The 22,190-nt window shown below is 37.8% G+C and overlaps 2 protein-coding genes across 2 annotated transcripts; both read left to right on the top strand.

Moving 5' to 3' along the window:
* The first annotated feature begins 563 nt into the window (after window positions 1-563).
* Window positions 564-9,423, top strand: jpt1a (Jupiter microtubule associated homolog 1a). Its single transcript, XM_069697232.1, has 5 exons — window positions 564-792; window positions 3,380-3,522; window positions 6,988-7,085; window positions 7,387-7,414; window positions 7,871-9,423. The coding sequence occupies exons 1-5, from the start codon at window positions 737-739 to the stop codon at window positions 8,002-8,004; spliced, it is 459 nt and encodes a 152-aa protein (XP_069553333.1). The 5' UTR covers window positions 564-736; the 3' UTR covers window positions 8,005-9,423.
* Window positions 9,424-10,694: 1,271 nt separating this feature from the next.
* Window positions 10,695-21,152, top strand: LOC138620230 (CD276 antigen). The gene is made up of 8 exons (XM_069697233.1): window positions 10,695-10,803; window positions 15,170-15,249; window positions 15,335-15,673; window positions 16,154-16,462; window positions 17,727-17,843; window positions 19,162-19,206; window positions 19,330-19,374; window positions 19,520-21,152. Exons 2-7 carry the CDS (start codon window positions 15,180-15,182, stop codon window positions 19,350-19,352), a joined length of 903 nt encoding a protein of 300 aa, XP_069553334.1. The 5' UTR covers window positions 10,695-10,803; window positions 15,170-15,179; the 3' UTR covers window positions 19,353-19,374; window positions 19,520-21,152.
* The last annotated feature ends 1,038 nt before the right edge of the window (window positions 21,153-22,190 follow it).

The following is a 22,190-nucleotide window of genomic DNA, read 5'->3' on the forward strand; positions in this document are numbered from 1 at the left end:
GAGCTTTCGGACTGCAATTGTTAGGTTATAACTTTTGAGTATGTTATGATCCTTCTTTGGAGTAAGATGGAAAATTATTTTATTGTTGTTCCAATAAGTAATGCGCTCTTGACCGAGACAAAACCAAATCATTTTTATACATGAATAAAACCTGATCTTAGGATCAATAAAGAACGTGCCTGCAAATAATTGTGTCCAATCCTAGAATTGATTGATGCTCTGGCATCCAATCCTAAAAGGAGCTGTGCACTTGCGAGCGTAATTTAGTCTGTGATCGCATCCCACGCCTTCATCTTGGATGGTCCAGAAATGAGCAGAGACCGGAAATACTGAAATGAGCCTTCAATCTAAAACCAAAGGCATCACTTTTGTTACGAACCCTAAAGACCAAATCCTGTACAGCAAATCACGCGTTCCGGTAAATTATTATATTCCGTTTCACGCAATACTATACGCGGTGTATATTCGACTTGATGTGATCTGGACAGACACGTTTGTCGCGTTATTCCGTTTTTTTTTTTGTTTTTTTTTTATCTTGAAAATCGTACCGGAAGTGGGGCATCTTCCTCTGGCTAGTTCAAAACCGGCCCAGTCAGACCGGAGGCAGGTTGACTTGGAAACCAGCAGCAAGTGTAGACAATGATGAGGTGGTGAGGTCCTGCTTAATCAAAAAGTGTAATTCGAGAGCGTTCTGACGAAAGAGATTTATAAATAGTGTGCGCCGTTTTGAGCAGAAATGACGACTACCACGACATATCAAGGGATGGAGCCCGACGCTAAAAGCAGCTCAAGGTAAAAGGCGTCGTTCCCACGGTTTCGTCTTCGTTAGCCACCATGAAGCCAACAAGTCCAGCATCCTCCGAAACATTGAGCATGCGTTTTCTCCACCACCACCCCTCCCTCCTCCACCCTCCTCCACCCCCTCCTTGTAATTATCACTTAAATGCGTAAAACGGTTTGAAAAGAGGCCGTGGGTCGAAAAATCCAAAGATCAGGCTCGGTACTCGGTACCACACCTTCTTGTTTGGTCCGTGCGCGTTTTTTTTTTTTTTTTTGGACGTCAGCTAGCTGCCTAGCATGCGTGTACCCTCCCTTTTGTGGAGAAGCTGCTTCGCTAGCAGGTGCTGACCGGGCGGCCCGGTGGCGGTACCACCGGCAGGCCTGTCACATTTCCGCGTGTGCGTGTGTGCATTGTGTTTCCGTCATTTAGGTTTTTTTTTGTTTTTTGTTTTTTTTCGTTTTTCTTGTTAGAAAACCGCAAGAGACATCAGATGCAGTTGGGTGGGGCACACGTACATGGTCAGATTGGTTGTCGACATGGATGAGTGACAATAAGACGTCCTCCGGTCTGCCCTCCGTATGGCCTGATTCAGACGAGGGCCGTGCTACAGCTGGCCACACCTGACATTATCCCAACCTGCATTTTATTTTATTTTTATTTCTATTTCTATTTCTAAAGATGCAGTGAATTATCTGAAGCAAATCCAGTTCTCTTTCATGAATGTTAAATGTCGAAGAATGCAGGTAAAAAAAAATTCACACGGTTTTAAATGAATGACTTTTCTGAAAGTTGGTAATCAGTGTTGGGGAGTAACTCGTTACATGTCACTAATTACGTGGACTTAAATTGCTAAATGCATTTCGTTGTAATCACTTAAAGTTTCTGAGACAAAATATTTAAGTAAATTACAGTTGCTATTCACAATGTTGGTGATTACAAAGGGATTACATCCAACTATACTCTGTTTGGTTAAAAGATGACATGCAGAATATGATGATCATTTTGGCGCTGTCTTCTGTCTGCGTAGACAGGCTCCATTGATTTGGCCAAATGATCACATTTTGAGCCTTGTCATTGATTGGTTGTAATCAAATGTAATAAATTGCATTACTTTGATAAAGCAATTAACATTTTTTTTACCAGGGTAACTAGTAATGTGTAAACTATTGCATTTCAAAAGTAACCTTCCCAAAACTGATGGTACTTGTTGAATAGTTGTCACTTGCCTCTGAACTGATTTTTTTTTTTGGACCTCATCACCATTTCAAAAATTTCACTCATCCTAGTTGCTGAAATCAATAACTGAGGAGTCTGAATTCGACTACATCAAGCTAACATTAGTATTATGCTATGTCAAACATAACACCTCATCACCTTACATGGCTAAGCACAGGGACATTTTTATTTCAAAAATATATATTAAAAAAAATAATAATAATCATCTTTTTTTTTTTACACAGTTGTATTGTTATGTGTGTATGTAATCGTTATTATGCGTAACGAAAACAACACAGCTCAACTAAATGCAGCGTGCAAGTGTAACAATGGTAGACATCATTATAGGTATAGTTCAGTTTGTTTTATTAAGTAGGGTTGTATCACACATCTCCCCTTTTTGGAGAAGCAGGCAGCTGTACCAGCATGGCAGCTAAGTAATATACTGCCTTGGACGGGGTCAGTAACAAAACCTATTTTAGCTATGGATGTCACAATCATAAAATTTTAGTTGACAGTCAATGTCATACAAATAATGACGATCAATGAGTTAATTGTGTTTTTCTGTTCTAACAGTATTCTACAAGCCTAATCATAGTTTAACAATAAACGTACACGTTATGAAGAACAAACATGTATTGTCCATGGTGCTTGGTTTTACAGCTAAATCCATAATGCAAATAAAATGGGGTTGATCTAATATTACAAGTTAAGCGCCTCCAGACAAACAGTTGGTGGCACTAATTCTCCACTTATGTGCCATTCAACGATGGTGAAAGAGCACAATAAGATGACATTAAAGGAGTCAAACATCAAAGGCTGCAAAACGCTGAAGAAATAGTGGTGAAATTTGACATTTTTTTGTGAGTTTAATCCAGCTGGTTTTATACAGATGAATGGAAACAATAATGATAATTGTGAAAAATTATTGTGGTGCAGATATTATATAGTCAAATAATTGTGACAGGCCTAATTTTAACCCCCTTTTACAAAAAATATCTGTTTGCGTTCACTATATTTAGAATATTATCACCCTTTCTGACGGAATTGTAGCCATTATATACATCTACGCTCTCTTCAAAGCCATCAGACTCCTTTGACAAAGCAGAAATTTGATTAGTAAAATAATATAAATAAATCTTGTCTAATAAAATGGCATTACATTTTGTTGACATTGTTCAATGACACAAAATGAGATTGATAGACCTACTGTCAATGATCAATAATTCATCAGTGATTAACACTATATCCTTAGTCTGAACCAGAGCGTTTTTTTTTGTGTTTTTTTTTAGATAATTAATTGTAGATTCATGAGAAGAAACTTCAGAAGAATCCACCCATATGATCCAGCTTTTGATAACAGTGTCATCTGTCTCTTTCCAGGGTTCTGCGCCCGCCTGGTGGTGGCTCCAACATTTCATTTGGTGCTGATGAGGGGAAGCCTCCTGTCCGGAAAAACAAGATGGCCTCCAGTGTTTTTGCTGAGCCAGAAGACCCCTATGCTAATCGAAGGAACAACCCACCAGGTAGAGTCCATCTCACCTCCAAACATTCCTTGTAACTCAGTTTATCATATTCATCTTATTTTGACAGTTTACCCTATCTGTTATGGATGGTGTAAATTAAAAACAAAACCAGTTATAATGTGGAACTGGCTTGAAGATATAATTTATTGTGTTTTCAACATACAAAGTTTTCACTGCAGGTTTTTTGATCTGTTAAATCAAACTCATTGTGGGCCTCCACAGGCTGCTCATGATCCCTAAAAGCTGACGACAGAAGGTGTTTCCCCTGGTGCTACTCAATATATCACAATGGGCTTTGGTGCCCAAGTGATCTATTGGTTTCTCTTTCAATGCGTTATCAAATATTTAACCAATTGCTTCTCTGCTAATTCTGCTCTTCTCACGTTTCCCCAGATCGGAAAATGTTATGTAGATTTGAGCTGCCACAAGTCCTTGTTAGATCACTGTGTTTGTTATAGAATTAAAAGCATATTTCCATGAGGCATATCAAGTTTGTCTGAGCCAGATCCATACTAAATCAGGGAGGCCTTAAACTCAGACTTGTCATTTTTTTCAGAACTAGAATTTCCGGCATGTCTTTAAATGCAGAATTATGGACAGCAAAATTAGAATAAAAGAAGAAATGAAACATGACAAGAAGTGAAAATGTTTTAATCTAATTCTGTTATTCACACTTTGAGAACCACCCACCCACACACCACACACACACACACACACACACAAACACACACAAACAACTTCCTTTTCCAAAAAGTCAGTTGCAGATCCTAATTTCATTTCTCATAGAGCTCAAACATATGCCCCGCGGGCCGTATCCGACCTGCCAGGGGGTCCAGCTCGGCCCGCCGGATGACTTTGCTAAGTGTGAAAATTACAGAAAGACATAAATTGCATTTCTATGAGAATATGGAGGTTTATGAGTACAAACGTTTTGTAATTATTTTTAATCGATCCAGTAAATGCTTCAAAAACAGCGTAAATGCGACGTCTGCTCCGGAGGCAGAAGAGCTCGTTGCTCGCTTTGTGATGCATTTGACGTCAAACGCGTCACAAAGCGAGGGAATCTGCAGAGGAGAGCCCAGGCAGATAAACAGTGGGCTGATGTCTGAGTTTTTTCTCTTTATGTTTCTAGTTTATTGTAGAAAGACCTTAAAGTAGGGTTTATCATCCAAAAGCCTTCACCAATGATTTAAACATAGAGAAATATTGTCGTTATTATGCTATGATTTTACTGGTCTGGCCCACTTGAGATCAAAGTGGGCAGTATGTGGCCCCTTAACTAAAATGAGTTTGACACTCCTGCCATAGAGCTTTCGGACTGCAATTGTTAGGTTATAACTTTGTTTGAGTATGTTATGATCCTTCTTTGGAGTAAGTTGAAAACTTATTTTATTGTTGTTCCAATAAGTAATGTGTTCTTTATTATATATATCTATATTCACACTTTGAGAATCACACACTCACACATACAAACAAATTACTTCCTTTTAAACAAACAAATCTTTCACAAAATATGTCTGTCGGATATACTCGGTGCTATTTTTTACTTTTTTATTTCGTGGGTCTCTGTTGCCGATTTCCTGAGTTGGATGCAAAATTAAATGTGTGCTCTCTGCTTAAGTTACAGCTTCATGATAAAATTGTCACTTTGTCATGCACATACTGACATACATGGATTTGCATTTGATTTGCTTGTCAGACTTCCTTATTTTCTCCCAGATGTGGTTGTACAATCTGTTTCATTGTCAACACTTCAGAGAATATTCCACAGTCTGCATAATATCATAGTATATACCTGAGTCGGTATTTACATGCTAACTCTGCTTTTCTTCATACTTGACAACTACAACAGTTCAGTCGAAACAGAAATTGTTATTGACAAGCACAATAATTCAAAAACTATTCATCAATGTGCGGGTACTTGCTCTGTGTTGAAACTTTGGGACACGAGTAATAGTCCCACTCAGATTCCAACTGAGCAAGAGTTACTCCTTTTGAAAATGTCATGTTTTGCATTTTTGCTCATTTCTAGTGACCTTTGGTCTATGAATAAGAATATTGAAAATAAAGGAAAAACACCTACACAGCATGACATGATTGCATAGTTTTTATTAGAAATTAACATTAGTGTGAATAGATTGATTGTAACAAATACTTTGCAAGTCAAAAATCCTTATAAAGCTTTATAGAAAGCAAGAAGGGAATGCGTGGAAGAAAAAATATCAGGCAAAATGTCAGTCATAAGTTCAAGCTGTCAGTAGACTGGCATTTTCTGTGTACTTCCCCTTGTGGGACATTCACTTCTCATTGTTCCCCTCCAATTCATGTGATGAATCAAACCAAAGTTTCTCAGTGTTGAAGCTGTAATTTAGTTTTGGCTGTTTGATTTTATACTTAGTATAAAGCACTGACTGTATGCAGCTCTGATATTGAACACAGTAGTAGCATAGAAAGTCCATATAGCTGAGCTCCAGGGGATGGGAAGCTGGTGTGTGGAGGGGGATGTCAAATAGCTTTTGACTGTTTTCGTCAGTGTTGGCAGCAGGCGTGCTTGAATTAGAATTTGCTGCAAAATAATCATGATTGAATATGGACAAGGCTGATATCTTCCTATGTTCAGGTGTGCATGATGTGTATGCCGAAATGAGAATAATTGGACTGTTTAATTTAAATTAAATGTAGTTGTTTGGTTGTATTGAAAGTCACTACGCTCTGCTATATTTCAAACATTTCAGGGGAGACTCCACACATACCGAACACTGTGAACATTCATCTGCGTGTTTACCTTTAGTGTGAAGATTGCAGCCAAACATAACAACTGTATTTCCTGTGATCATCTGATTGGCTGAAACATCATCATGTTGATGAAGACCATTCCTATTCCTATTTTGAACTTGCTAGCAATCGTTGTCTATGCAATTGTGATCCAAAAATCAACTTGTTTTGTATTTGTACTTGGATGTAAATCAGTGTGTAGGCTTCACATCTCAGGCTTTTGGTGCTGCACAGTGAATTGGTTGCCTGTAATGTAGGTATATTTGAGAGTTAATAATTTAGAAAATGGAGCAAACATCAGAGCTCCTGTATGAATTGTATGTTATTACAATTATTATCTATTATCTATTAAGAAAGCAGTATGGAGGTTTTATATGGCAAAATGGTTTTAAGACAGGGTTTGCAGCCTGCAGTATTTGTCCACTTATGTTATCTGAAACTCGAAGGTCCCTTTGTCTCAGAGCAGGTTTCAGGCTCTAATCCTCAGATATCGTTGTTTAGTGATATGTAGTTGTGATGTTCTTTCAGCTGCCACTGATGGGGCTTTAAAACAGTCCCTATGTTCAACACTCTGGCAGTGTCAAGGGAGGGTAATGTTGGTCTCTCGACCAGTGTCCAGCACTTTAGTCCAGACTGAAATAGCTCAACGCAGTGTTTACTGGATGTTGTCTTATCCCCTTGCTCTTCCAGGTGGGAAGCCCACGGGTGTGCTGTGCGGTGAGCCGTCAGCCCCCCTGAGGAGAGGAGGAAACCAAACCACCAATCACTTCGGAGACACCATAGCCACAGTAAGATCATGCCCCTGATCACAAGTTTCCAAAAGAAAAGAAGTGAAACCTGTAGTCAACCAAACACAGACGGGAAACAACTGAGGTCCAAATGATTTGAAGAATAATCATTTTTTTCTTGATGTTCCCTTATCATCCCACAAATGTAGCTTGTATATACAAAGCACGAGACATTTTTAGGTAATAATTATGTAAATTTCATTAATCAGTACATGTATTTTTTTTTCCCATCAAGACTGACTCTTTTTGTGTCTAAACAATGTTAAATACTGATCTCTTCTGTTCTGCTTGTATTTATTAGGATGGAGACATTTCTGTACGTGATAATGGTAAGCACCCGTGTTTCTCATCACATCACCCAGTTTTACAGTACTTGGAAAGCTCGTAGTATCTCCCTGAACTCTACCTGTTGGCACGTTTCTGCAGAGTCAGTTTGAGCATAATGTTATAACAGAACAGAACACAGGAAAAAGGGAGGGAAAAAATGGATAGGGAGGTAAATAATATTATTTTTGCTCAGGATTTTGAGCAATTTCAATAACAGCGGGTCCATGATTTTCGTTAATAGTTAATAGTTCAATATGAACGACTTTATTGGCAGCAGGAATGCCAAAAATGGGTCGACAGAGAAATAAATAAAACCTAAATCTGTGTGGACATTTGAAAAGAAGATAAAACATACATTTTGACTTGGACCGTCACATCCACATCATGTGTGTCTTTAGAAGGGCGTGTTCCCTTATTTATTATTATAAATCATTATATGTTCTGATGTCTGCGTTTAGAAAACAGTGCTGCCGAGCCTGAGGTCGTTCCAGTGCAGCAGGAAGAAGGCCCTCATGCTGAGGAACCTGTCGCAGGAGTACCATCCGGCCGCCGAAATCCCCCGGGGGGAAAGTCCAGCCTCATCCTAGGTTGAATGCCGCTCAACAAGCCCTCCTTACCTCCACTCGTCTCTGAACTCATCTCTTTTTCTTTTTTTTTTCAAAACAAGAATCCCCAGCCCATTTGTCTGTACCACAGGAATCCTCTGATGTCCAGCAGACACCAGTGTCCTCCACATCCCCAAGTGCATTGTTTTGATACCTCTTTTTTGAAAACTGTTTTGTACTGTTTTTATTGTTTGTTTATTTTGACAGAAGCACTTTATGTATTTCTATGTATATGGTTCAAAGTCTGCCTTCACCCCTGAAATGCATTAGCCCTGCCGGGAAGGATACAAGGCTCACATTTCTCATACCAACAATGGTAAATGTCCCCTAACTTTATTGCAACAGCACAAGCTGTTGGTGATTATACAAGCAGCTTAAAGAACACAAGCAAGGAAAATAAATCTTTTGCTCCGTGTTCATGTTTGGCCCATATTGCATGCATGTCCGGTCTGTAACGTATGAATGTGAGAAGAAACACAACTGTGAAGATTTCATTTTTAGTTTAACCGGGTTTTTTTGTTTGTTTTTTGGGGTTTTTTTTGTGGAACAATTGTTGTACTGTTGTTGCATGAAGTTGAAATCTTTCTACTGATAATACTATTATTATCCACATAGGATCCACATAAATTACTGTAATTGTGATCTGAAAGATGCAAACATTTGTCTTCAGATGAGTACTGTAGGTCCCATGTCGGGTAACAAAGTTGGAACAAGCCTTTTTTTTATATTGTAGTCACTAACCTTAGATTGTTGTAACCCCAGTGCCGGTTTCAAGTGCCCCGTGTTTTTATAGGTAAAATTTACTCAAAAATTTACTCTAGAGTGCGCCTGTTTATGTGTTAGGCTACAACATCAAACAAGGTTGGGTTTCCAGATTGCATCCTACCAGTATCACAAAAGCATTTATTTTTTTTTATTTATTTTTTTTTCAATTGCAAATCGATGGTGTATCGTTGGTCCTGACTCTAAAGTGTTTCTGGTAAACCCATCCTAGATTTGACAAGTGACCTTATGACAGCCCAGCCTTTTTTTCACTGTTTTAACCCCTTATGCATTTGTTAATATTCCTGCTTACTGGATATCTAGAACAATCTTTTTGTACATTTCATGTGACATTCTTTAAACCAAAACTCCCTCCTGCTTCTCTTCTGTTGAGTTACGCGCACGACCGCTTAGTCCACCAGCTGACGTGCAAGAAAAATTCTACATTTCAGGTACATGATACGTCTTTCCTGTGGTGTCATTTTTTATTTTTTTTTTATTTATTTTTTTATGTTTATGATGCAAGACATGTCTGTTTGCATCCTATACCAATTCCTGTTGCTGGATGTAAGTCACTGCGGAAATTTGAATTCAAGAAATGGCACAAGTTGAAATTAACATTAAATATCAATTTTGACCTTGAATTATATTTGCGTGTGTGTATTATCACTGAATAGTTGTAACGGATCAGTTTGGAGCATTTCACGGGACATTTTGCATCAAAAACACTTATGAAGCCAGACACTGCGTTTAACTCGCTGCTGATGCTTGACATGAACTTAAGATCAGATTTGAATACATTCTTTTAGTCCTGCTGAGATGGGCCATCTAAAGCAGTGGTTTCCAACCTTTGTCATCTGACGAACCCCCCACAGGCCTGTCATTTGGACCCCCGTCATCCACACTAGCCTGCCTTCGCACGCCTATCGCTCACAGCTTCAAGTCTACTCGGCGAATTTGGGACTGGTAATACAAGAAAACCACCGCGTTAAAATGTGTTCATTTGAACTTATTTTACTTTTCAACTGCGAATTGATACTGGACGTACTTTCAGATACAAATTTCCAGCAGTTTATTCATTATTTTAGCTAGCTATTTTAAATGATTATCCATTATATTCAGCTAACGTTTTTATTTATTTCAACCGTTTATCTCATATTAACTGAACGGTTTTATTTGTTTATCCATTCCCTAATGATTTCAAACTGTTAATTTGATACTTTTTTCTAGTTATTTCAACTCTGAATCGATGCCGTAATCAAACAATTCCAACTGATAGCCATTATTTAGCCAATAATTATTTGACTGTTTACTCATAATTTTAGCTCCATATTTTAAATGTTGTTTTTTTCCCCCCTTATATTCAGCTAACAATTCCATTTGTTTATCCATACTATTAGCGAAACATTTGATGTGTAAGCCACACTTCTAGCAAGCCATTTATTCATCATTATTTATCTGTTCTAATAATGTCTGCGTTCCTTTTGGCTGTCTGTTTCAACTGCTCATCCATTACTTTCGATTACTGATTACCATTTCTGCTTATACCTGTTCAGGTCTGTTCAACTCTTTTATTTATTTTTTTTATTTATTTATTTATTTTCTCTCAATTTTAGGTAAGACTCGTTAAAGTGGTCTTTCTGCATACCTTCTGGATGCTGAACCCCCCCCCCCCCCCCTCTTGCAGTAGGCTACTCTTGGTGGTGAATTACTGATCTAAATCACGTCCATGTCAGAATTTGTAACTGCAACTCCTCACAGCTTGGTGCTTGTGTTGTTTTAATTAAAGCATTGAATGCCACGCACACAGGAAGAATAGCGTTCTTCAAAAGAGTTTCTCATCTATGGAATAAATTTTTTTTTTTTTTTTTAATCTCCCTTCCCAAGGGCGTACTGTGTCTTTAAGTCAGTGACTCAAAATGAAAGTGGAAGTAAAACGCTTTGGCTAAAAGTATTGTCCAGACATTACTTCAGCTATTCTCCCACCAACGGTCCAGCAGATGTCATAGAGGGGAGCGTGTCCGGTGAATTTGGCTTAATTCACCAGTGTGGTATGTCTCTTGTCGTATACGTATGCTTTGTGTTGCGACATAAAATGTGTGTGTTCGAGGTTTAGGTTGTTCGGCGTGTAGCCTATATGCACAAGTTCAATTAGGCAATATGTTGGCACAATTGCCTGTCTTTCATTGGTGTTGTGGTTTTTACCTTGTGTTCAACATGTTACATGAAATGACCGGACTCTGCGTGAAATACAGGCTCGGCGGCGGAAACACTGTAGCCTTGTAAACTCAACCTCGCTTTAAATATAGCCCACTTGTATGTAAACGTGGTGTTCAATTCGCTTCTGTATTGAAAGTCAATGGACACAAGCCAACCATTTTGACGAGTGCTTCCTCTTTTAGACACCGCCGAAATAAGAAAAACTAGATTAACATGTTATTTTACACCGTCTTTATCGAAAAGACAAGTGAAAGTATTGCTTTTTTTTTAATTTTTTTTTTTTTTTATTTTTAACTCCCCGGGAATACACATTTAAACACATATAGGGTTAGACACAGCACATAAACATCTGAAGAAAAAACAAAAGATCTCTAATTGGAAGATGTATTTTTTTTTTCCAAAGATTATTTTTTTTCTTCCTCCATTCTTAGTTGCTTTGAAAGGATTATGAAATTAAATAATAAACTGAAAAGGGGAGACACAAATTTACCACCTGTTTGTAAATTTCTTCTTCAAAAACCCAACATAAATGAGATTTATTTTTCCAATTGGCAGTCTATTTTCTTCACTTCATTAAACATACGGTTTTTTGGGTTTGTTTTTTTCAAATTATTATATACGTCTATGAAATAAACTACATCACATGCTGTTGATGGTGATATATTGAAGAGAAAAAACAAAAATCACAACAAATGCAGCATATCTTAAGCCACAGATTCATGGAATAGTCAGCCCAATAATCAATACAACATGTTAGTGTCTTTCTGGAATGTTAATTATTATAGCTCTATTTAATAACTTTATTTGTTATAGCACTCTTCAGAACTCCTGAAGAACTTCTGAACAAGGTTGATAAAAGAATTTATTTTATTTTTTTTTTTTTATTTTTTTTTTAAAAGCACAAAGTCCACAAGGAAAATTACAAATATGACTGTTGAAATGAAGGATAAATAAGGGATAACAACAAATAAAATAAGTAATGAATGTATTGTATGAGAAAAATGTCATACAGTAAAAATAAGTCTTGAGAGGTGATTTAAAAGAAGGCAGGGAAGTTTTCTAGTTTAATTTCCTCCTGTAAGGTACACAGGGTTGAAGTCATAACAGCAAACCCACCTTTGGTCTTCAGATTTGATTGGGGAATGCTAATCAGGCTTTATCAGAGGATCTCAAACTAGGAGCTGGTAAGTAAAGATTTAGAAGCTCAGACAGGTAGCTCAGTTCCATACAATGCAGGGCATTCAGAGTAAGAATTTAAAATCTATCCAAAAATGGACAGGTATCCAGTGAAAGGCAGTTGAAGTAGGAAAGATATTATTAAACCTGTCTTTGAGATAAAGTGGCTGGTGGCTGCCTTTTGGACACCCTGAAACTGCGCAATGATGTTTTCCTCTAAGAGAAGTAAACACAGCAATATAATAATCCAAAATGTTTATGTTATAAAAAAATGTATTATGGGGCCCTAAGCACCATATAAAAAGGTCCAGTATCATTACTTTCAGTTTACTTCTTACTGTAATTAGAACATTTCTGAGTCTGGAAAGTATATATATAAAAAATTTAAAAAAAATTTTTTTTTTTAAAAAAAAAAAAAAAAAGCAAATATGATACACAAACCTAACACTGCAAAATAATTTTTTACAGTTATAACCCACAACTGAGGAGACCATTTGCTGGAGTTTTGAAAGTGAAAAGTTGTCCCATTCTTGGTTTATGATTTCAAATGTTGTCTGGGTACCAGCATGTGTTAATCTAAAACTTGTATATCTTGTTCCTCCCCAGACAACCAAGCAAGTCATGTTTATTGATGCTTTCTCATACAATCACAGAATCTGGCTTTTCAACTGTGCGCTGTTAGCAAGCTGGGTGGTCCTTCTCCGCTTTAGCCCGGAGGACATGGCATTCATGATTTCCAAAATTTTGATTATTCAGACAACAGGAGAGCTTTCCACTTTTCCTCAGTACATCTTAAATGAGCTTGCGCCCAGAGAAGGTGGTGGTGTTTCTGCATAATGTTTATGTATGGTTTCTTCTTAGCATGGTCAAGTTTTAACCACCATTTTTGGATGCAGCAATGAACTGTGTTCACACACAACTTTTTTTTTTGTCATTTGTTGTTCTTATGTTCCATCAAATTGTCCAAATATCACAGGTCCAATGTGTCTATCTAATGAATTCATAACAAATACATTTATATAATATTACATGCTTAAGACACATCTTTTAACTTCAATGTCCTTGGATTCATACCAGGGGCCATCAGGATATTGCACTCAATGGTATCCACACAGGAAGTGTAGTCACCAGGGACTCATTAACTATATTCGTAAAGGCAAAAAATACACTGATGCTCCGCCACTATGTTAAAAAATTCTGATTCTGGTATCCACCCACCACACACAGCTGTAGTGGCTTGATAATTGTATGGGGAAAAACATTGGCGTACAAAAGATACTTGTATTTTGCTGGACTCGTTTCATGTAGTTGTCCAGACTGCAGCTTGAATTCGAGCATCATACTTGTCCAGTAAAGTAACTGAAGAATTTCTAGTTGTGCCCACAAATATGAGTAACTTATGGAAAGGAGTCTGTTCTGGGCTTTGTGTGTTGGTTGTTGTTGTTTCAGGGAGGGCTTAAACATGTACACAATACAAAAGCTTACAAAGAGCAAGCCCATATAGTGTCACAGGAATACCAGTGGTTTAAAAGTCACATGGATTATCGAGCATGCATTTAGACAAAAATACAAAAAACAGACAAATCAAGCTGGTGCAGAGGGGCAAACAAACAAATCAAGCACATCAAGACCAGATAAACCTTAACTGACTCACAGTCCACAGCAATCACACTTTATTGTCTGACAGATAAAACTACAGCCAAGTAGTTGACAAAATAAAGAGGTCATCACAGATCTTTTATCCTCAGCTCTATGCAGCGTATGGATTTGGCAATTTATGTAAGTCTTCAAGCAGTATTTAAAAAGGAAAGTCTTGACTGGACTTTCTGTTTCAGTATGAATATTTGTTGATTGAATGTCTGCCCTGAGTAAATAAAAAGACTCGAAAGTCTGTTGCTGGTCAGACGTGTTTCTGAAGTACTCCTGGATATCTGTTTCACTGCCATTTACAGAATGTGAAACTGAGAAAAATCACAGAAGCAAACTTATTTACAAACTTGACAAATAATACAGTGATGAGATCATAGGTCATTTAAGAATCTCATTCACTCATTTGTATGATTTTTGTTTAAGATTTGCATTGCAAATTTGCTGCAGCAGTGACATGTTTAGTTTCTTTATTGAAGTGACAAACAAGCCTGTTCAGTTTTGGCCATTTTCAAATACTTGTTTGACTTGATTCAGCCTTCACAATGTCATAAAAAGCATAGTGTGGGAGTCATTTAAGAAAAAATAAAACCACATTTTCCCAAGTAAGACGTTTTGTCAACTGCTTTCAAAGAGGAATTTCCGTTTAAGCAGAATCACAGTTTGTCATGAACAATTAGTAACAGCTGTGAGCAGTGTCTGGACAGTTGAGTTTTGAGTTTTTGCAAATGCAAGTACTAAGCCAGGCATTTCTTCTCAATCCTAATGAAGTTATGGACAGCTCACCGCACCGTCAAAACGTTTGGGAAACGTTAAGACTCTATTCTTGTAAAGGTTACGGCTATATATATTTTTGTACTGGATTAGAGTTCTGGGTTTCCCCTGGAAACGTTCTATTGGAGGTGGACTGGTAATTAAAGATTAATATGATTAATGATCATAAATAATAATGCTTTGTGAAGTAGCCTCTGTGCTCCATTCCCTGAATGTTAATGTTTTATCATGATGTTAGTGGAGGTGGTGTTGGTTTTGGGTGAGGTGGTTTGTTTTACTTTTATCATGCTCTCTCCAACAAGTAGACATTTTTAATTAGTAGACTTCCACCAACCCCTCACACACTGACCACTAATGCATGTTAATAGATTTATCTCCACCACGTATCCACCTGTGCTGCATTTGGTATGGTGCCTTCGTGGCCACGAAAACACCAACTGACTGCCCTTTGCACCCAGCACTTTGATTCACAGAAGTGCTGTTGACCTCTGAGTTAACACAGATGTATGTGTTTTTTCTATATATCAGCTGATCCCCATATAACATCTGTTTTCATTTCAACTGTCACTATAGGTGAAGAAACATGGCCTCCATTGTTGCAGTCATCGCTGTTTTCAGTGCCATTACTATCAATGCAGAAAATACTCTGAGCGGTAAGTTCTTTCACGATCTGAGAATTTCATGTGGGAAATATTGCTTGCTACTTATACAACCCATCAATTTTTTTTCTCTCTACAGAATTTATCAAAGTTGAATGCAACGTTCAAAACGTGGGGCAGCATGGCCATCAGTCAGTGCTGGAGTGTATGGTCCAGACCTCACAAGAGGTAGTGGATGCAACTATCCACAGGGTCACTTGGAAGAAGAAGGGACGTGATGATCCCTTACTGTTTTTTGCAGAAAGCAGGGCCCATATGGCGCGAGGCTATAGTTTTGCTGAGCCATCATGGAATGAGACGAACATGAACGTATCCCTGCTCATATCCAACACTGTGGTTGCGGACGCTGGAGATTATACGTGCTCAGTGTCAACGGACAGCGGTTTTGCGGAAAAAACCTGTTCCCTCAAAGTTCAAGGTGAAGCTAAAACAAAATTTCAATCCATTTGGCACAGATGCCTATTTTCAGTAGGATTTGTTGACAGAACTATTGTTACCAACTCACTTTGAAACGTAGGAATGGTTAAATGTGTTTTTATAAACATTTCTTTATTCTAAATGCACAAAGGAAACTGGTAGTTTAGAGATTAAGGGACTTTCCTGACCAAGGAGATTGGTATTCCCCTTACATTGTTTCGCTTGTGTCTTTTACTTTCAGTTCCACTGTGACAACCAATCACATCCAGAAATTCCATTTGGAAGAGCCACTTATATTATTTAAACATTTGTTTTGCTGAGTACACATTATGAGTATACATTGTAAAATGTATTATGTCAAATATAATGGTCATCAAGAAAATTAGAATTAATTGAGATATTTTATTGGTGTTGTTTTATTGACGTCATGGTGCAATGTTCAACTCAGTTATTATGTTTGTGTTCTGTTTTGTCTTTGCAGCCAAATACAGGGCACCAATCATGCACTCCATCCCTGAGAGAATGACTCCAAATGAACACAGTACCCTGATTTGTACCTCTGGTGGTGGCTACCCAAAAGGTAAACTTCGCTGGTTTGACATGGACAATGAAGAGTGGACCAAAAGCTCTGAAATGGAGGCGAAACAGACGGACGAGGGACTGTTTCAGCTCTCTAGCAAGCTGGAATTGCTGCCAGGATCCACTTTCTCCAAGTATACCTGTGTCGTGTTCAACGCCAGCGGAGGCAAAGAAGACGAGGCCACATTTGAACTGAAACCATCAGCTTTAGGTATGTTATGGAGCACCACTCAGTACTTTTTAGGTCCGCTGGCTATATCCTGCTGCACACAATGAAATGCTGTGCTGTAATTTCAGCCAAAGTTAAATCTAACAGCCCCTGAACTTTGAAGCCACCCAGATGTCACCACAATTTTGTTTGCATGGTGGGAGGTTGATGGGGGGCTGAATTTCCCAACAGAAACCCCAAAATTAAAAGTATTTGAGGTTTAGGTCATGAGTAAACAATATCTTGCCAATATCTGCCTGCATCCGTTTCAAAACATTGGTACTTGCGTACCGTGCTGCAAACAGATCGGGTCCAGTCTACATCCAGGACATGGTCAAATCTTACACCCCAGCCCGCTCCCTCCACTCTGCTTCTACCAATCGGCTTGTTGCTCCCTCGCTGCGAGCTAAACACTCTACAAAATCACGACTGTTTGCTGTCCTGGCTCCTAAATAGTGGAATGAGCTCCCCACCAACATCAGGACAGCAGAAAGTCTATACATCTTCCGCCGCAAACTAAAAACACACCTCTTCAGACTTTACCTTGAACAGTAGAACTTTAGTAGCACTTAAAATGACACTTACTGATAACATTTTGTAGTTTGGCTTTCTTGAAGAAATTGTATTTTCTTGATTCTTGTTGTTCTGGGTTGTGTACCCTCATGGTTGAAATGCACTTATTGGAAGTCGCTTTGGATACAGTTTTGTTCCTCTACAATGCTACAGCATCTGTTTGTTTTATCCATAACGAAAGAAGACTGTTGTCCTTGCTGAAGGTGTTTTGACACAAGCTTTTGTTTGTAGACAGGCTGAAACATGTCTCTCACCTAACATTTTCAAAACAAGACCGCTCATAAAGAAAGAATACTATGCATGATGGTAAAGACTGGGTAGTGTTTTTCATGTAATGGAACTGCAGTTTTTGTTATCCACTATTCATTCTCCTTGATGGAAAAACTCCCCAACAGCTTCCCTTTACAAATCATTAACCTGTGCAGTGAGAACAGCAATAACAGCTCAGTGCCAGTGGTTTAATTGGGTCACATTTTTGCAACATAGTGCAAAGGTTGCTTGCAAGCTATCTAGTTTCATATTTACTTTCTACTTTGTGTACAAGGATAGTGATTTAAGCAAGAGCAAATGTCCAAACTGTACACATCCCTCTGGTAGTAAAAGAGAAAGTAAATGTAGACAGTTTAAGTATTACAAGCGGAATTTCCCACCAGTGCATGCATACCTCATTTTTTGTTTGTTTGATTTATTTCAGGGTTTGAAAAGGGAGCAGAGATTCCAGCCTCCAAAATAGTCGCTCCTGTGGTGGTCATCGGGTCACTGCTCGTAGGACTGCTGTTGGTACTGCTGATTTATAAAAAACGATCTCCATGTGAGTACACACTCCTGTCCTCCTTTGTTTTTGGTCAAAATTAACCAATATGAATCTTTTTCAGTAACGATATATCACATGAAGAAATACAATGCAAAATTACAGTTGTCTGTTTAACAAAGTTTCTACTTATTCTAAGAAAAGAACAAGGTCACAACGCAGTGGGTTTAAAACACACTTTTTTTTAGACAACTCCCAGACACTGCTTGAAGGACTTTTGTACTAACATCTAATTTCCTACAAGAGAAATACAGCAAGAAATGTACTCACAGCTTTAATTCTTGTTCCTATGGACTTACTGTAAGTTTCTTTTGACAGAAGTTTTTGCCAAATCTATAAAATGTAGTGAAACATGGAGAATTTGTTATTAATGCACACATTATTTATCTGCAAATTATCTTCAAAATATAATTGTATTAAAAATATCATTGAAATATTACAATTCATTTTTTTAATGTCTGTTGTAAAACGATTGTCAGGTGCCTGTAGGTAATCGTTCCTCCTGTTTGTTCCGGCCCTTAAAAGATTTGTTCATACTGCTGTTTCAGTGTTCACATGGATACCCAAGTATGATTTAAAACAGATTCTAAAAATGTCAACCTATTCCTAAAAATGAGCAGTGACAGTACTACTGATATAGTATACAATTACAGAAGTAATACTATTGCTGTTATTGGATCATAACCTCGACTACAATTTCTGATGTGATACTTGAATACTAACGCTCACAAATGTGGAGTGAGATTTTATCACGTGCTCTCTGTAAACAATGAAGACCTAACAGGAAGAAACACACAGTAGGTGAAGGTTGACACAAAAAGTTGAAACTGGAATATCCTGCAGAACACCTGCTTAGTGGCCCTTTGATTTGTGATGGGAAAGCACATTTCCCTTTATTGTTACATTATCCAGCTAAACAGTTGTGTACTACAAAGTGTCTCACGAAAATTGGTGAAGTAAGCACGAGTATATACTGTATCTACAGTGAGTGCGTCCACTGATCTCATCCCAAATCTGGTTGAGCAAGTTTTGAACGTCAATGTTTACTCATACATTTAGTTGAATCACATATTCATCCCTAACCACAGTACTACTCAGGACATTCATTTTGTATATTTCCATCACTTTGGAAAATTTGGGTTTAGTTATTAATAGCTCGTATTTGAAACATAACTTAACCTGGTTTATGTTTCAGACACTTACCACCGGGGATCTGTCTATGCTTGCACGTCCTCAACTCACTTCATATGCTGATGCCTTCACACCCACCTATTGTAAAACACAGTCAAATCTTTTATAATGTAATGATTTGTTGCAGGTGGCCATCAAGCGATTCCTACACATGATGAAAGCGACAAGGAAGGTACGTATGTCTAAATTACAGTGATTTGACTGACTGTGTTTAACTAATACATCTTTGCATTGTTACTGTTTTCATGTGCGCTGAGATTTTATTCAAGCTTTGATGTTGTTTATGTTTCTCCAGGTGATCATCAGGAAGTGGTTTAATTCCAGGACATCCTACACTGAGGTAATTACAATGCTCCAAGCAAGCAATTGAAAAGACTCATTTTACCTCCACTGTGTACTGTCTACTGTCTTTACTGGAAGTCAGATAACAATCGATAGATTGGAGTAAGAATATTCTGTTTCTAACGCTCTCTCTCTCTCTGCAGGAGACACCGCATGTCACATAATGATATTACTTAACAGACAACCTCTGAAATCAACACTCTCTTGTTTGCTAAACTCTGTCATTATACCTTTTCCATTGAAAACAACCATGTATAACCAGGAATAAGTTGTATCAGTATGATTTTTCAAAGTAACTGTATAAGCTCTCCATTCACCCAAGCTTGCTAAGTTAACACTCTTGTATCATGTATAAATCAAAACAAAAAATTATGCTGATTTTGAATCCAGCCAAAATTAACTAGAAGCTGGGGGCGTGGGGAGGGGGTTAATCTTCAGGACCAGTGACCTTAAAACACACGCATCAAGTGCAAACAGGAACATCACCATTTTTCTTTTAGAGATGGCAGTGAGTATGATGTGTTTGTCATTTGAGGAAATGTTTGTAGAGGAAATTATCTTTGTTCAACTCATGCAGTTATTGTAGCACTTTTCACTTCCTTTCCTCGTGTTCTGCTCATGTTACGAGGAAAACACTGAAAAATGATTTTAAGATGGGGACAAGTCATTGTGTATATTTTTGTTTGTATGTTTTTTGCAATGAAATGTAATTGATTTGGCTTATTGCCCTAATTTTACAGATTTTTATTTTTTTTACTCTTTGCGTGTGACCTAAAAATGTGCTCAAGTTTTGTGAAAGGGCTCAAAGATAAGGACTTTTCTTACTGTCAACAAATCCCATCACAGTGCCAGTACATGTTCACACTTTTTGTAACTTGTCTGTGGCACTCAGATGCACGTACATGTGTTCCTAATGAAGATCTACATTGTTAAAATAAGGGTATCGTATCAGATTTGAAAAAGCTGCAGTAACTCCCAGTACATACAGGAATGTTTCCAACTGTGAATTATTTTGCATCAAGTAGGATTTGCTCAGAATAAAACACACTGTTTGGGTTACAGTGAATCACTGCATTCATATACTGTTTCTTAAAGGATTCATGCCACATGATCACCAGTGGTTACTTACTAGCTAATGCAAAAATATATCCAAAAGCTCTTTTGTTTTTCCTACTTCCGTGTGATCAGTGAGACTGTGCTTATGTAACTTTTGGCAGCAGTACGCTATTCCCAAAATCAACACTTATCTTCACCACTTCGGGTATTGTGTCTCACTCTTTTCATATTAACCAACTCTCATAAAAATAGAGATTTTAAATGTGAGACCTGTTTGGTAATGAACAGGGTCACAACAAAACAAAATTTTCTACTCCAGGTCTGTCACTTCTTGTGACAATAACAAGGCAAAGTATGGACAATAAAATAATTTCACACAGTTCCAAGATAGGTCTTTGAATTCATTATTGACTTCATAAAGAAAAACAAAACTGTGAATTTTAGCAAAAGTTTTAAAAGTTTTTTTGTACACTACTAAGTAAAAAAGACATCAACATCCTTAAAAGTAATAAAGGTACATTGTTGTTGTTTTTTTTTTTTTTTCATCTATGAATTTATATTGTCCCAATTTAAATGTCATTTCCAGATATAACCTGACACAGTAATATTGACAATAATAGGGCTGTTTGTGTTGTTTTTGTATGATTAATGAGCACTTAATGAGAAAGCTGTGATCTGTGGTGTTATGATGTAATTAAAACATTTTTTTCTGAATTGAAAGGGAGAATTGTGTAAATGTTTTAAATTATTGTCTGTATACATAGATTGTATTTCAGTACTAGCAGTTTTTGTTCATCTGTAGGCTTATTTTAAAACACATCCAACATAGCATCATCACCTATTACAACACAGGCACAGACACACAATTCCCAAGGAACATTTTGTGTGAGTCATGCTGCACTTACAGTGCCTTGCAAAAGTATTGACCCCCCTTGGCGTTTTTCCTATTTTGTTGCCTTACAACTTGGAATTAAAATTTATCTTTATTTGGATTTCATCTAATGGACATACACAAAATAGTCCAAATTGGTGAAGTGAAATGAAAAAAATAACTTGTTTCAAAAAATTCTAAAAAATAAATAACGGAAAAGTGGTGCGTGCATATGTATTCACCCCCTTTGCTATTAAGCCTCTAAATAAGATCTGGTGCAACCAATTACCTTCAGAAGTCACGTAATTAGTTAAATAAAGTCCACCTGTGTGCAATCTCCTTTGAACATCCCACAGAGCACCATTAAAGCCATTATTAAAAAAATGGAAAGAATATGGCACCACAACAAACCTGGCAAGAGAGGGCCGCGCACCAAAACTCACAGACCAGGTAAGGAGGGCATTAATCAGAGAGGCAACAAAGAGACCCTGAAGGAGCTGCAAAGCTCCACAGCGGAGATTGGAGTTTCTGTCCATAGGACCACTTTAAGCCGTACACTCCACAGAGCTGGGCTTTACGGAAGAGTGGCCAGAAAAAAGCCATTGCTAAAGAAAAAAAGACTGAGATGAGACTAAAATTGAGCTTTTTGGCCATCAAAGAAAACGCTATGTCTGGCGCAAACCCAACACCTCTCATCACCCCGAGAACACCATCCCCACGGTGAAGCATGGTGATGGCAGCATCGTGCTGTGGGGATGTTTTTCATCGGCAGGGACTAGGACACTGGTCAGAATTGAAGGAATGATGGATGGCACTAAATACAGGGAAATTCTTGAGGGAAACCTGTTTCAGTCTTCCAGAGATTTGAGACTGGGACGGAGGTTCAC

Source organism: Brachyistius frenatus, unplaced genomic scaffold (genome assembly GCF_029030835.1).
Source record: "Brachyistius frenatus isolate BFR_SWC_R1_liver_20210118 unplaced genomic scaffold, ASM2903083v1 Contig_23, whole genome shotgun sequence".
Classification (NCBI taxonomy): Eukaryota; Metazoa; Chordata; class Actinopteri; family Embiotocidae; genus Brachyistius; species Brachyistius frenatus.